Source organism: Cetorhinus maximus, chromosome 1 (genome assembly GCF_964194155.1).
Source record: "Cetorhinus maximus chromosome 1, sCetMax3.hap1.1, whole genome shotgun sequence".
In the NCBI taxonomy this organism is placed as follows: Eukaryota; Metazoa; Chordata; class Chondrichthyes; order Lamniformes; family Cetorhinidae; genus Cetorhinus; species Cetorhinus maximus.
In genome coordinates, this window is record NC_135879.1 from 171,990,526 (window position 1) to 172,007,854 (window position 17,329).

The window sequence follows — 17,329 nt, forward strand, 5'->3', positions numbered from 1 at the left end:
TTAAAATCCAACAAGAATCAATTGGCCAGTTCCAAAATTATCATCCCATATTCTATTTTTTCCCCTTAATCATTTTTTCCATAGAAATATTACCCAGCTATCTCCTGAATTTCCTTCCATTGCTTCTGTCCACTGTTTACATTCCATGTGGTGAATTGAAACCTTCAGTCAACTTCACCTTTCTCAGCTTTGACTTTGTGCTCTTGGCTATAGAATTTGTTGTGCTTTATGACACAATTGATTTTTTTTGTCCATGTTTCTCCTGAATTCACTTAGTTCTAAAGAGAAAATCTAAACGTCACAATCAAATTAGAGATCTTGTGCTCAGTAAAAGTCAAATAAGGTCTAGATTTTCCACTAGAGAAGAATTTTGATATATAATCAGCAGGGCAGGATTTCAGCCAACAAGATTTTGAATTCAGACAGTTTTCTAGTAGCTCACCATTTTGTATAACTTTGATGCATTCTCCTGGCTTTGCAGCAGAATTATCCCTGGCAGGCTGGGCTCAGAAGTAGAAAATGCCTGGTTCAATAGTCAGAGATAGCCTTGATTGGCAACATGGGAGTAAAAGGAGTCACTAGCAATGGTGAGGTCGAATGTGGACAGGGGTAGGAGAATTTGTACGGAGAGCTGTTAATTCGGGAACATGAGCATTTGCTCAAAATGGAAGCAAATGATGACAAGAGCAAAAGATGCCGGTGTGGGAGTGACATGTGCCTGAATCTGTGACACTAATACTTTCCAGCAGTTATTATGTAGGTACTCATTATAGGTTAGTGGGAGTACTGAAGATCACTGTTCAACATCCCATTCCTGCCTGCTGGATAGCTGCCATGTCCTGTCAGAATTAGGCCAGAGATTAATGAGGCCAAATCTCGTGGGCCACACACTGTCAAGGTCAGAATGGTTCACTCTTCCTTTAAAATGCTCACATGACTCCTGCCCCAACTTCAAGCCAGCGATTAAGTGACTGAATTCTCCTTGCTATTTTTAAGAGTAGCGCAGTATGCTAATGGAGAACTACAGTAGCTTATTATGTAATATTGCAATGAGTGTACAATTCCCCTTATGATGTCCTGGCATGCCATTTCCACAATATTTTTCATCTGCCCCACAAAGAATATCCTCCCACAGTGTTGATGAGTTCAGTTTTCTGATAAGATGGGATATCAAGGATAAGACTATTTTCTTTTCATTTCAGCTTGTGGAAACCATCAGCTCCATGTGCAGCACTAACAGCTTGAATTCCATCATTCCTATTTGCAGTTGCATTTTTCATTCTTTATTCTTTCATGGTTATGGGTTTCGCTGACAAGGCCAACAATTGTTGCCCATCCCTAATTGCCCTTGAACTGAGTGGCTTGTACAGCCATTTCAGGGGACAGTTAAGAGTCAACCACATTGTTGTGGGTCTGGAATCACATGTAGGCCAGACCAGGTAAGGATGTCTGATTTCCTTCCCTAAAGGTCATGAGTGAACTAAATGGGTTTTTACGACAATCAATGATAGTTTCATGGTCATCATTACTGAGACTAGCTTTATATTCCAGATTACTTTACCTTTCTTGTCACTTGGCCACAGCCTATTACTGCTCTTTATCTTGTATATTCTCATGCCATATTCCAGGCTTCAATTCCCTTGGAACAAGCCCACAACTACCTTTTGTGCTTCTTTTTGCATTCTACGAAGACCTCATTGTGAAACCCATCACTGCCTGGCTAAGAACAGTAACTCCAAGTGCTCCATGCTCATCTTTCACCAACCTTCACACCCAGTGTCCTTACCTCCTTCTGATTCCCCTCATGCCACCTACCACTACCCCTTGGATACAGGCAATGGAGCAATCACTGCCCCTCTCCACAGTTCCCTCTAGAACATTTGTTTACTCATGCATAAGGCCCAAGTCATCCAGACCCTTATTGTGGATGATTCCTAGATCCTGGCTTTGAATTAAACCTGACTCATGGTAGAAACAATGTTTCTTACTCTAATCCTACCTGGTTATACTTTCCACTTCTGAATAATTGACCACAATGGCAGCATGGCTTTTATCAGTAAATTACAGCAAATTATGCTCTGATATTCCCTAATTCTTCTCTGTTGAGCACCCAACTCTGTTCTGTGAATTTCTGCTCTCTTTTAACACTGATTATCTACTGCCCCCAAGTCCGACCTTGAGTTCCTCTTCAAGGTATTCTCCTTTCCTTCTTCCCACAACTTCCACACTGAATGAATCCTCAAACTCCATCTTAGCTGACTGAGGGGGATTTCTATAGAGATTTGCCTACTTATCCAATATAACTTCAGTGGAAAAGCTGTAAAAGCCTAGGGGAAATGCCATACACACTGTTTATTTCATTTCTGTGGAACTTTTATGGCTCTTTTTCTGAGGTTATGATAGGCAAGTGGGCCTTTAGTGAGAGCCAACTGGTGTCAAAACCCCAATCCTGAGAGGCAAGAGGTAATGATAATTAAATAGGAAGGTAACTACTCACTGTCGTTCTTTCCATTGCTTTGTTCAGTATGACTAGCGGTGATTCTTCAATTGTGAGAGTAGCAGTTATGATTAAGCCTATTGAATTAAAATATGCCTGCAATAACAAAAAGAAATTGGTTATGCCTCAGAATAGTCAAATATATTCCATTTACAGTTTGGTTGTTTTGTTTTGTTGTGGTGGTGTTGCCGTAGCCAGTCCTCTGATTGAGCTGACATCATGGAGAGCCAGCCTCCCATCCTTAAGTAGAAGGTCCATCCCGTGGCAAAAAGGTTAACACAAGGAAGATTGCCGCTGCAGTCCTGCTGCTCGCCCATGCAGGCTCAGGACCTACCTACGGTCCCAATGTCAGGACTTACCCCCTTCAGAGAATGCGGCCAATGTTTCAAGTTGTGATCTTTCTTCAGAACGTGGGATGAGCTGGTTTATGGGAGGCAGAGGATGGGAGGCCGACCAGCAGAGTATTGGAATATTCAAATCTAGAGGTGACATAGGTATGGATGGTGGGTATGACAGCATTTTGAGTTAAGACAGGGGTAGAGGTGAGAAATGTTACAGAGGTGGGATTAGGCAGTTTTCATGATGGAGTGGATGTGGGACCGGAAGCTTAGCTCACTATGTTATTTAAAAACAAAGCAATTAAACTGGGCCAAATTCAGCTATTAGGCAAATTAATTTAAATTTCCTGAGTTTCAGTTATCTTGTGTTTTGGATTTGATTTGATTCTGATTGTTACAAAAGAGAATTTCCAAGAACAGAATGCTTCATCTTGAAGCTTAAATAGGGAAAAAGAGCTTAACTAGGGATGAACAGACCTGTCCTGAAGTAAAAAGTCTCTCATTAGCCTGTCAAGGAGAGAATGTAACATGCAAAACTTGAACTTCCTGCTAAAGGAGAAAATTTAACCTTAAGAGGCTGCAATGAGAGAAACTGAAAAGTGAATGAAGTTTATGTTTATAAAAGCAATATGTCTGTATATCTGTTTGTTGGCAAACTCCACCAAGGTCCAGCCAAACTTAATGGGATGATACCTTGGACCAAGAAGCGTGTTGTAGGGGAGTTGACCCCCACTGAAGGTGGGTGGGGTTGGGGGGGAAACATTGGCTCCCAGCAGGGGAATCCCATGACCCTGTGTCCCTGCTGACACCGTTACTTATGCATGTTTCAAACAACTCTCATCATACATTTCAAGAAAGAACGTGACACATTTATGTCATAAATCCCCAACTTCCTTACATATTTCATTTGTTATTTCCCCATAGTTTATTTGTTTCATGTAAGTTATGTTCTGAGATACTATATGTTATTACTTGGCAAAAGAAAGTGACAGACAGAATGCAGAGCCAGGGAAGATGAAGAGGCCAAAGTAAAAAGGCAAAAAAGTTGATAGGATCCGACAGGTAGCAATTAGAGATAGGGACGATGAAGATGCTAGAGCAAGAAGGCAAGAAGTTGACAGAGACTGTTAGAATGCAAGAAGAACAAATGCTGCAAGTAAGAGCCCAAGATTCAAAGGAAACTCTCATGTAAGACCTCATCATAATTATGTGTCAGAAGCAGAATATGATATTGGCAGTGGGTCAGAGGTATATGAATAGTGTGGTGCAAAAAAGAGCCACCTTCAATGTGTTACACAAATTGTAAAGTATGATTGCCACCCTTATATAACTCACTGCTTGTTCTTCTTACAGGAATGTCAACAAAATCAAAACATTTCTTGAAAGACATCAGAAAAAAAAACAGTTGAGTCAGATTACCAAGAAATCTCTTTATTTTGGCTCGAGAAGGACCTTCCAATGTGGTCTATGATGAAATATTTAATGTTTCAACAGATACTTAACATGCAGACTATGACATTGAAAATGTACAGAGTGATACTGCAGATGTTGCCTTTGATGGAATATTCAGAGTATTCACAAACAGATGTGGATTTTGATCCTGAAGACTTGGCCTGAATTTTGCGCTCGTTGGGTGCGCACGTTCGGTGGGCCTGGGAGTGAATGGGAAATGGTACCCTGACTGCGATTGGCCCCCGACTGCGATTTCACGCTGGCTGACCAATTAATGGCTGAGAAAGGCTCAGCACTACCGGTGGGGTGGGAAGAGGATGGGTGCCGACATCGCCACGGGTGCTAGTGAGCACTTCCACTGAAGCTTGTTGGCAAACTCCACCAAGGTCCAGCCAAACTTAATGGGGTGATACCTTGGACCAAGAAGCGTGTTGTAGGGGAGTTGACCCCCACTGAAGGGAGCTGCAGACCTCCAAATAATAAAATAAAGCAAAAGAATGCTGCACAAAATGTCCTTGCAGCACAATCAAGCACCTGAAAGCAAACCTCATAAAAAACAGTCCCCAGATATATCTTTTTATTTTATATCCTAATGGAGATTTCATCCTGCGCTTGGATGAGGTCTCATCAAAAATGTAAAGCCCGCCTGGCCGATGGGCCTCTTGGCCAACCGTAATGTTGGACGGGCCACAAAAAATTGCTTACAAGTGTGCCGTTAATAAGCTTAATTGCCTGCTTAATTGGTCGGGGGCACTCTTCCAACTTTTGCGCATGCCCATTGAGTGAAATATCGCGGGAGTGCGCGACGAGTTGGGACACTCGCCCAACGCCATCTTGCGCAATTTTATGCCTGTTCGGATTGGGCGGGCACACACCTGTGGGACGTAAAATTCTGGCCTTTGAGTGACACCGAGGATGTAGAGAATGATTAGTAGAAATCACATAGTAAAAATGTAAATCTAATTAAACTAGAATCAAGCCAAGCAAAGCAAATGAAAGTAAATTCAGTGTGAAAATAATTTTTTTTAACAAATAATATTTTTGAATATAATAATTTTTTTGCGAATTTAGGTATTTGTGTTTCATGTTTGTTGGATTGAAATTGTTAATTAAAATAATTCTGTGAAAGAAGGCAGTTAAGTGAACTATTGAATTAAACCTGTTGGGATTTAAGAAATTCTTCAAATAAGTTATTTCATAGAAATAATTTTGTGGTCTGGTTTTCAGCTTTAATACCCATCTCATTCAGTCCTTATGCCCGTAGGGCAAAATCTCAGCTTGTTACTTCATCAAAACATTTTCTTTATCTTATTGTTTAATAACTTTATTTTTTATCCCTTTATTTGCTGAATATAGGATGTGTTGCCCAACTTGTATAAAATAAAGATCACAACAGTAATATTGACAGAAGTATGAATTATACTTTTGTTTATGCAAACTTTGTGACCATTAAATCCATTTTACTTACTTTAACAAAAGAAGGTTTCCATATTCTTAATGACATATTAAATTGGACCAGACTTGATGGATCTATAGTGCAGAAGAAGGAGGCACATCCTGCATTATTTTCACATATCTGTTAGGAAATGGATTCATAAATGTCAATGAATAACCATTTTTTGGTATCGTTACCTATTGGAACTAGAAACATGTAAAAATACAATTTCCTGTTTCTAATTGTGAAGTTACTCTTAATTAAAATTATGTCAATGCTCCCATTCTGTATTTTTTTATTCTCAGCATGTGGCCATTGTTGGCATTATCAACCTATATTTGCCCTGAGTAGGTGGTGGCAATTATTTTTGCAACTGAATTGCTTGCTAGGCTACCTCAATTGACATCAAGGGCTAGATTTTCATGCCTTTATCTGTATTGGAACAGCGGTGGGGAGGATGAGGGAGTGGAGGGTGGGATTTAAAAATGACAGGAGGGACCTGATTCTGGGATTCCCTCCATCATTCCAAGCGTGTGAGATTTTTATGGCCCTGGGTTAAGGATGTGGGTCACGAGCCTGAATGCATCAATCCCACCCTTGCCTACTCTATATGGGGATGGGTATTTTAGGCAGCCCCTCTACTTCCATGGAGCCAGGCCTGTTCTGTTAGGAGATATAGTTCACAGCACCTCAGAGGAGTTGTGAACCATGGGGAAAGCCTACTCTGGAGTCGGGAACCATTTAACAGGTAAGTTCAAAAGGTGTTGGCTATTTCACAATTCATAATGTTATGATGTATGAGACATTAAATACATTTTAATACACTAATTAGTGATAAGGCTTAGTTGTTAAAAAGTAAGTGACCATTAAATTGACAAGCATTGTGAAAATGTTCAGATTCACTAAAGTACTTTATCTCATGGATGAAGTGCATTTCTACATTCAACAGTATTGAGATTAAGATTTTAATGTGTTTTCTGGGCCCTGGGCTTTGATTTTTACATTGGTGTAAAGTCCAGACAGCTGTTAAGCCATTGAAATAACTGAACAGATGCCTAACTTATTTGATGGGTTTGTTTGCTGAGTCTTTGAAAAAATGAACAGCTGGCCTGCTGTTCAGGCATCTTCAAAGGTTCCATTGTATTGAACCATGGAGAGTTTGTGTATATCATTTTGCAATGGAATCTCATTATGAATGCTTGGCTGAGCTCCAAGCACCACTAATATATTTAGTTCAAGAGGAGTTGTTTACACAGCTGTGAAGAGGACAGTGAGATTTGATTTATTGACAGTTTTATGAGCAGTTAAAAGGGTTAAAGTGATTTGGAGAGGTTTTTGAATGGTTGTTTGTTCATTTTGACAGATTTATGAGCGCTTAAATGTAGTGAGTTTTTAAAGGGAGTTTTGATGGCTCTCTGTTTCATGGACAATTTTATGAGCTCCTAAGAGGAGTTTGAATGGATGATTGTTTATTTCATGAGTATTTCAAAGATTTCCATTGTTATTATAGTCTCATGATTTCTGTCCATAGTAGACATTGGATAAGTAGGTATGAGGTTGCATGGGGGAATTAGAGACATAACGGGGTATGGTGGGGGCATGGGGGTATTGAGGAGGCATGGGAGATATGAGGGGGTATAGAGGGGGCATGGTGTATGGTTGCAGGATAGGTGGAGGTTGAAGGATGAGGGCTAGGGTGCCTAACACTCATTTATAGAACTGGGCTGATGCCCTAGTAAAGGGGGACAGAGTTAATCTACTTAACAGTATTGTCAGAGCATCTTCACTAATGCACTGCAGCGATTCAAGCTGAAGGTCTATCATCAACGTATCAGGGGTAAGTAAGGATGGAGAATAAATTCTGGCTTCACCAACAATGCACAGAGCCCAAGAATGAAAAACATGTATTGTGAGCATATAATCATATAGGGACATCAGGTTACCTTCCCTAAATGATATCAGTGGACTGATTTCTTAAAAGCTATATCATGGTCTTTTTTTTCCAGTTACCAGCTCACAAATTACAAGACTTTTTAATTAAATTTTATAACTTGCAAGATTTACAAGAGTGTTACCAGGCTTGGAAATTGCAGCTGTGAGGAAAGATTGGGTAGGCTTATGTTGTTTTCCTTAGAACAGAGGAGGCTGAGGGGTGACTTGATTGAGGTGTACAAAATTATGAGGAGCCTAGATATGGTAAACATGAATGACCTGTTTCCCCTAGTGGAGAGGTCAATTACCAGGGAGCATAGATTTAAGGTGATTGGTAGAAGGATTAGAGGGGACATGAGGGAAAACTTTTTCACCCAGAGTGTGGTGGACATCTGGAAATCACTGCTAAATTGGTGGTTGAGGCTGAAATGCTCAACTCATTTAAAAAGTACTTAGATCTGCACCTGAGGTGCTGTAACCTGCAAGGCTACGGACCAGGTGCTGGAAGGTGGGATTAAAATGAGCAGCTAGTTTCTTTCTGTTCTCTTCTTTAGCCGGTGCAGACACGATGGGCTGAATGGCCTCTTTCTGCACTATATCCTTTCTATGGCTCTATGGTTCTATTGCATGGTAGTATTTGAACTCACAACCTCTGTGCTGTTAATCTAGTACTATACATAATGCACTGCTGTACCCTGTTCTATCATCTGTATATACACCAAAATCTGACATGACGGTAATTACCCCAATAGTGTTTATAAGATGCTCCTCCTCTGGGGATGGTTTGTGAGGGCTTTTAGTTCGTATCTTCAGGGGATCCATGAATTGTGAGTCATGGCAGTTGACTGTATTATTCTGCCAGGTGGAAAGGAAATAAATTGAAATAAGTTTAGAAAAACCAAAGGCAACATACACAAATGAACTCAGCTTAATACAGGTACAATTGGAACTGACTAAAAACCCCATGGGAGGCAATAATAAAGCAACCTTAGTGAAAACGGAATTACGCATAAAACAATTAGTATATGGCTAAAATTGTAATGCACAGTGCAAAAGTTTCAGAATGTAGTGAAATCACAATTAGTGTATTAAAGGATAGAGTCAATGGCTAGTTTTCTGCTGTGCCATTGTCGGCCTGTAATTTTACTGTCCATTAAAATAAATACAGAAACTTAACTGAACAAGCCCCATAAGTATCGTGGCTTAAACAGAAGGTCAGAGGCTGGGAATTCTGCAGTGAGTGACTCATCTCCTGACTTCCCAAAGGCTGTCCACAATCTACATAGCACAAGTCTGGTGTGTGATGGAATACTCTCCAATTGACTGGATGAGTGCAGCTCCAACAACACTCAAAAAGCTCAACAATATCCAGGAAAAAGCATCCAGCTTGATCGGCATCACACCCACCACCATAAACATTCACTCCCCCCACCACCAGTGTACCATGGCTACAGTATGTACCATGTACGAGATGCACTGCAACAACTTGCCAAGGCCTCTTCAGCGGCACCTTCCAAATCTCTACCACCTGGAAGGCCAAGCAGACTGGAACACCAACACATGCAACTTCCCCTCCAAGCCACACACCATCCTGACTTGGAACTATGTCGCCGGTTAGGCAACAGCTGGAATTTTGTGCAAAGTTCTGGTCACATTACAGGAAGGACATAATTGCTCTGGAGAGAGTGAAGAGGAGATTTACAAGAAAGTTTCTAGGGCTTGAAAATTCCAGCTATGAGGAGAGATTGATAGGTTAGGATTGTTTTCCTTAGAATAGAGGAGGCCAGCGGGTGACCTAATTGAGATGTACAAAATTATGAGGGGCCAAGATAGGGTAGACAGGAAAGATTTGTTTCTCTTAGCTGAGGGATCAATTACCAGGGGGGCATAGATTTAAGGTGATTAGTAAAAGGATTAGAGAGGACACAAGGAAAAACATTTTCACCCAGAGGGTGGTGGGCATCTGGAATTCACTGCCTGAATTGGTGGTTGAGGCTGAAATGCTCAACTCATTTAAAAGGTACCTGGTCTGCATCTGAGCTGCTGTAACCTGCAAGGCTATGGAGCAGGTGTTGGAAAGTGCTGTGGACCAGGTGCTGAACATCTCGTTGCTTTTTTCTCTTTTTGGCCAGCACAGACACAGTGGGCTGAATGGCCTCTTTCTGCACGGTAAATTTTCTAAGGTTTTATGTCACAGCTCCTTTACTGTTGCCGGGCCAAGATCATGGAACTCCCTCCCTAACAGCATTGTGACTGTATTTACACCACAGAAACTGCAGAGGTTTAAGAAGGTGGCTCACTGCCACCTCCTCAAGAGAAATTGAGGTGGGCAATAAATGCTGGCCTTGTTGGTGATGCCCAAATCCGACGAACAAAAAAATGGCAGAGGGATAACAGGCTAGCAAGCTAAGATTGTGGGACTGGGTGGCGGAGTGGCTTGGAACATTATCCTTTTTCTAGGAGGATATGGGTTTGAATCCAATTCATTCAGATGGACCTGAATGTCTTCTTTCTTGGGCAGTTTTAAGCAAACTGAGCATGGGAGGCCTTAAATAAAAACAGAAAATGCTGGAAATACACAGTAGGTCAGGCAGCATCTGTGGAAAGAATTCCTCTCCTCAGATGCTGCCTGACTTGCTGAGTATTTCTAGTGTTTTCTGTTTTTATTTCTAATTTCCAATATCTGCTGTATTTTGCTTTTATATGGGAGGCCTCAATATATTACCCACTGAATATAAATACACAACAAAAATGTATCATATAATCTCAATCATGAACACAACAGATGGTGTCAGAAATAGAACTACTACACTGTTTGAATGGAGTAAGTTCATCACTCAGACACACTCAGCTGGACTATCCTCCAGGTGGGATACTGATGGAAAAGGGGACAAGCCTGGGTGGCATGGCTTACTTCCACCTCATCCCACTCACCTCCATTTCTGTCCTACCATCAAGCTATTCCCTTCCTACTGTTACATCAGCACAGTTTTCTCACCCAGTGGTTGCTGGGTCAGTCACAGAATAGTCCACCTGATAGAAAAATAGGGCATTTTGACTCACCACATTATTACCCGCTGATGGACTGGTGCCTTGATCTTGGATAAAACCTTTGGTCAGAAATTTGCCTCTTCGCTCTGTCCTCCTGTTTCTCTTCGTGCTGCAGTAGCCATCCCACTACAGCCCCACCCTGACTTTGCTTGACTGCCAGCAGCCCAATTATTATGCTTAATGACCTCGACTAGGGAAACTGGAGCAGTGTCATGGTGGGGGAAGTCACATAGCAGCAAGGTCAGTGGAGAGAAGTGGGAAATTTAGTCAACATCACAGCTCTTAAACTATGCTGCATGCATCCTGGAGCTAGCTTATAGTATTGGGGCCAAAAGGATCTTGAACATATCACCTTATCTAACACAGCAGTGCAGTGTTTCAGAGGGTGTGGCATTGTAAGAAGTGACATTTTTAAAATGAGATATTGAACTGTGGCCTCTTCAGGTGGACATAAAAGCTCATGGAACTATTTCTTAGGTTAAATTGTTATTTGTCACATTGCTATTTGTGGGACTTTGTTGTGGGCAAATCGATTGTTGTATTTTCTATAAACTAACACTGATTAGATATCAAAAGCAATCCATTGACTTTGAAGCACTTTGAGACATTTGAGACATGAAAAGTCTGTTCTTTCTTTTAGTTCTGCTGTAAGTACACAGCTGTGTCACATGATTTCCACACTCGGTGGGATAGATTGAAGTCAAGGCCTAATCATTCTTTGCCTGGGCACAAAGAAGTGACATTAAATGATTGTGGTAACAGTGCGTTATTCAAACTGATTAGGGTTGGATAGTAAGGTGCTCAGGGATTGGGTGATCTGGACTGAGACATGAAGGTTTGGATATAAAGTTTGTAGATGATACCAAACTTGGAGGACAAGCAAAGTGGCAAGAAGAATATACAAGATACAGTAAAGTGTGAAAAGATAGGGAAATGGATAGGTAAGCAGCAGGCATATTTTAGATGCACTGGAGATTTTGCAGGTTTGAGCAGAGAGACCAGTGAGAAAGTTATCAGCTAACTTGACACTTGAGATAACATAAACATGAGTCAGGGTTTCAACAGTGGTGTACGTGACGCAACAGCTGATGACCTCTCTGTGGCTACATTTCCAGCAGAAGGAACTTGTCACTGTAGATCTGTAGATTTGTATTGCAATTTGCACAATTCCTTTATTTTCATGTTTGGAATATCTGTAACTGTTCTATGATAAATTATTTTTTCCTTTAAAGTTGGATTCAGCTTCAGAATGCTAGAAAAAGTATTCAGCCCTTCAGAAATGTTTTAATCTTCCACTTATACAAACTGCTTTCACATGGAGTAAATCGTCATAAGTGTTGAAATCTTGGGAATATGTGCAATTTAAATTGTGGGGCAGAATTTTGCACTTGGCGTGCGGGATTGACAGGGGCGGGTGGAGGCATTCGGGAAGCCGACTGCGATCGACAGTGCACCGTTGAGCACTGCCTGTGCGGGCGGTGGGGGGGGGAGGGCAAGCAGGCCTAGGTATTTAAAAAAAAATAAAAAGCAGAAAAATGTAATGAAACATTCTGTCACAAGAGCAGGGACATGTTTTTAATTAAAAAAATAGAGGGCAGAACTTTGCCCTTGGATGGCGGGCGGGCAGCCGACCCCCGCCACTGAAACGGGGCCCGCCGCCATTTTAAGTGGGCGGGCCAATTAAGGCCCGCCCAGCGGCATCCCTGACGGGAAGCGCTATGCGCTTCCTGTGCGAGGGGGCGGAGGGAATCCCCAGCTGTCAAAGTGCTCTCTTTTGCACATGCGCACGAAAGAGCGCAGTGCTTCCTAAGACAATGTGCTGTCTCAGGGAGAATACTGACAGTGTCAAAAACATTAAAAATTGAAACATTAAAAAATTATTAACATGTCCCCCTCATGTCACAATGTCACATGAGATGGGACATGTTAATAAAGAACACATACACTTTATTAATTTTTTACAATATGGACATGAAACTTCATCCCGCTAGTGGATGAAGTTTCATCAATAACCTGGAGCCTGCTGGGGCTCCTGGCCTGCCCGCCAGCCTTATGGTTGAACAGGCAGGTCTTTAATTACTTTAACTAGCCTGTCAATGGCCTCAATTGGCCATTGACAGGTCGGCGGGTGGACAGCTGATTTCGCTGTCCGCCCGCCTTCCTAAAAATTTAAATGGCCCGGGATGATGTCGGGGATTCCTCCCGACGTCATCCCGTGTCATTTTCTCCTCGGCGAGCAGGCACCGCCCCCAAATCACCGAGGGGAAAATCCTGGCCAGAGTTTTTATTTTACTTGTATTTGCTTTTGGAAGACTCATCCCACACGCTTGGCCTTTTCGCCTGCTCGCCAACCGTTAGGTTGAATGGGCAGCGAAAAATTAACATAAATTGATAACTTAATGGCCTTAACAGGCCTTTAAATTGTTGGCGGGCGCGCTGGCGTGTGCCCGCCAGCTGAATTATCGCACGACTGCATGTTGACGTTGGCGCGCTTGGCTGACGTCATCATGCGTCTTTTCATGCTCGGGCGGGTCGAACACATGCCCATTCGCCGAACTAAAAATTCTGGCCATGATAAGTCCATGCCCCATTGACTATTTTAATTAATGACTTATTACTTCACATGTTTGGGCCATTTTTGAGTTAATAACTATTGTGTATCAATGCTATTTTGAAAAATATTTTATTAGCTTTTATCAGTCATAGAAGTGTGTAGAATAATTTGTCGCTTATTTAACCATAAGACAAGCAACATCATCAAATGATCAATGTATTGATTAGGAATATATGCAAGGTGAAAAACTCTGATCTGGTGTTATTGCCTAAAAATTAGCATCAGATAAACAAGATGAGAAAAAAAAGATAAGGCTTAGGGCCAAAGTGTTGCAAATGCCCTGGAGGCAGTTAAACCTGATACATAGGTTAGAGTACACTTTAAAATGCAGAGGCAGGGGCGAGGCAGGTTGGCTAAATTGCCTGCAGACACAGGATTACAGGAAGACCAAAGGTAGAAATCAGACGCTAAAACTGTAGTCAGACTAAAGGGTCAGAGCCTATTGAGAGGCCAAAGATTTGAATGCGAAGATACAGAAACCTGAAACTAGGAGCTTCTGTTAATGGAGGGAGAAAAATTGCCTGTGCACCACTATTTTTTAGTCATGGAAATCTAATTACTGCTTGGACTCTCTACGATTTTTAGGTGCTGTTTTTTTCTCCAAAAATAAGGGAAGTTATAAATGATCTCCTCTTTATAGTTTTTGAAATGTAGAAGGCCTCATTGGTGCCAATTTTGAGTGTACCATATTCAAGTATTATTAGTAATGTCCGTTAATTTAATTCCTTTACACAATAGCAATAACAGGCAAAATTCCACTGCCCTTCCAATGTATTCCAGTGGTTTAGGAAGGTGTGTGTCTTAGGGGCAAGAATGTCCCCCGCCCCCCACCACGTTCCCAGGCAGGGGGTTTTGTCATTTTTAGCCAGGGGGGAGCATTGGTGAAGTGTATCAGCCTGTCAATCAACAGAAGGAGGCCCAACTCGTGTATGGACTTGGCCTGGACCCTAAAAGACTTTTGATAGTTGCGGGTTTTATTTAGCTCCTATTTAAAGGCAACTGTTGGGCATAAAGAAGCTGTTTCTAGGGGACCTACAGTTCCCCTCTTTGAATTGGTTACCCTTCCAATGGGAATCCCAGTCGCCCTGAGGGTCAGGGGTGGCACATTATGCTGGGTTGCCTAGGCATCGGAATTTTGGCTCCAATTTCTTCAGATGGCAATGTTGAAATTCACTTCACTGCTTTATCACCTCGTTGGTGAGGTTATTTGTTTATCACCACTTTTACCAATCCATTTTGTCTTTATTATTGTTTTTGCATTTTACTGACGGCAGCTGTTAACATAACTTTTATGGCAGTTTTTAAATGATGACAAAAAAATCCAAGTGTCAAGAGGACAGACAGAAAAGAGAATCCGGAATCTGCAGATGGGGATGCAGAGATAAGTCATAATACTGTGATACAGATCAGATATAAGCTCCAGGAATTTTATACAGTTTCTCTGATCTATGCTTCTACTAAGTGAGGCTCCATGCTGGGAACACAGATTACCAAATAATCCCTCATGTTCTTTGATGACTGTCCAATCAAATATCATTTTAAATTTGAAGGTGAAAATCAATAACATTCAGGCGCCTTATCCACCATATTCACTGTACTCACTGAAAAAGCAAATCAACCATCAAACTAGAAAATGGTAACTTACAGAAGAAAACGTCATTCCAGTCAAATATAGCAGGGTATTGTTTGCAGGAGATATGTATGGAAATGTAATAGTCATTCTAAGATGTGAAATTGGAAAAGCTCCATCATTGCGGATCTGTGAGTAAAACAACAGGGAACATTTTAGGAACATTTGATCCTATCAGGATTGTTTTAGTTAGTGGTGACAACATATTGCACTGCCTCAGGCAGAAATGATCGGTGCTATAATATCACTAGTCAAGACATTGCACAAATTCTTTCTGTTGCTAGTTTCAGTGAAAAGCCAGTGTAGGTAAAAGAAGATCCCAATTTGTACACATTCAATTCTCACCAAAATTGGCATTAGCAAAATACGGACATATGAACATACGAAATAGGAGCAGTAGTAGGCCCTTCGGCCCTGCAAGCGGGCACTGTCATTCAATAAGATCACGGCTGATCTGTTTGTGATTCCAATTCCACAATCCCATCTACCCCTGATAACCTTTGATTCTATTTCCTGACAAGAATCTATCTACCTCCGCCTTAAAAATATGCTATGACCCCGCCTCCACCGCCTTCTGAGGCAGAGAGTTGCAAAGCCGCACAACCCTCTGATGGGAAAAATTGCTCCTCATCTTTGTCCCAAAAAGACGGCCCCTAATTTTAAAACAATGCTCACTGTTCACTCCCAGATGACATGATCTATTCAAATTTCTACATTCCATTCCAAATGTCAGTTTTGTGATGTAGTTAGATTGAAATTCTATCCTTAATTCCCCTCATTGTTGAAGCTTCTGGAATTGAGATAAATAGCACTTGTGGCTATCAGGACCATATCATCCTGATCCCATTCATTTTGATGGGACAATTATTATTTGTGGTGGGCTACCTCCTGAGAGCTGTCAGCCAATCAGAAGCGGACAGCTTTCCATTGCAGGCAGCACTTGGCAGAGGCCCAGGATCAGTGAAGGAGCCAGGCCATGTGTGAGTGAAAGCAGGATGGGAGTAACAGGGGTGGGGGGAGGTCAGAAGAAAGGGCACAGTCTTAGTGGGCCCCCCTCCCTGATGCTGGGTCGCTTGAATAGGCACTGAGTTCCCATGGTACCTCCCCACCGGCCCTCCATACCCCAGAGTCCACAAGCAAACTTGACAGGGTTTGCTTTTCAGGCTCCCCACACGGGACTGCCCTGCCCACTGCTGGTTGAATACCAACGCCTGCAGGATGAGGCCCAGAAGCACTGATAGCCCGGCTTGCCACTGTGTGCCCATCTCCAGGGAGTTGACCTGCACCCCGCCCCCGCTGCGTTTGGAAATAGGAGGCTGACTGGTAAATTATATACCTTTACCAAGACTCCTAATGAGCCTAATTACCTGCCTGCCTTGTCGGGACAGGCTGCCTTTCCTGGTCCCAATCCCACTTCAGCCAAAATGACCAATGATGGAACCAGGATTAGAAAGCTGGCTCACCATCCACCTGCATTCCGAACTTTGGTGGGGCCCGAAAATTCAGCCCAGGAATGGCACAGCAATGCAAAAAGCAGGTTCCCAGACTTTCCAATGCAGCACTTGGTGGCCTTGGTGCAGGCAATGGCGAAGAGATGTCATTTATCCACAGAAGGAGACCCTCCAGACCAACTATGTGAAGGCACTAGGAAGATAACTGTGTCAGCAGTCTATTCCTGAGGACTGGATGCAGTGGCCGCACAAAGTTCAATGATCTCTTCCAATGATCAAGGTTAGTGAATATATCTTCAAATGCCAAGTCCCATCAACTGCCGAACTAACCTCACTGCCCTCTCTCTTACAGGACAAGATGGCACATAATCAGAGGCAGTAGCACCTAATCAGTGTGAGACAGGAATGGCTGCATGCCTTCATACCCATGAAGGAGACAGTGCTCCCCATCATTGGAGCAGCCATGACTAAGGCTATGGTCAGCAGCAGGGCTGAAAACATTAATGATGACATTATGTTCATATCTAGGTTCCTTCTCATATTCCACTTTCCCCACATCCCAAATCACTTATGATTGACAAGCTGTAAATGGTGTTAGCATGCACCTCTTACTGTTCATCGCCCCTTGTGGCTTTCTCCTTTCAGATACTCAAGAACTGCAACCTGGCCAGGCATCGGTGGAATGGTCAGAGATGGGAGAACAGGAAAACAATGATAAAGAAGAAATGCCATCACTCACTCTTACACTCGCAGCCACCAGCTCAAATAGTGACAGTGCAGCTAACTTAAAGGATACCCTAGAGGTGGGATCCACACGTGGGGACACACCAGCCCTGAGTCTGCAACTAGGCCAGAGGACAAGGGCAATATTGGATCTGCTGTGCAAGATTGTACACTGGTTCTGCTGAGAGGGCTCAGGTGAACATTTC

The 17,329-nt window shown here is 42.3% G+C and overlaps 1 protein-coding gene across 1 annotated transcript in view; it reads right to left on the minus strand.

Annotated features, from left to right (window-relative positions):
• Positions 1–17,329, minus strand: part of itga1 (integrin, alpha 1) — a 322,507-nt gene that overhangs the window by 22,822 nt on the left and 282,356 nt on the right. Inside the window, exons 27-30 of the mRNA XM_078550022.1 lie at positions 14,965–15,078; positions 8,399–8,509; positions 5,756–5,863; positions 2,498–2,593 (exon numbers count right to left, since the gene is read on the minus strand). Of these exons, the coding sequence (XP_078406148.1) occupies positions 2,498–2,593; positions 5,756–5,863; positions 8,399–8,509; positions 14,965–15,078 (429 nt within the window). The remainder of the gene's footprint in view (positions 1–2,497; positions 2,594–5,755; positions 5,864–8,398; positions 8,510–14,964; positions 15,079–17,329) is intronic.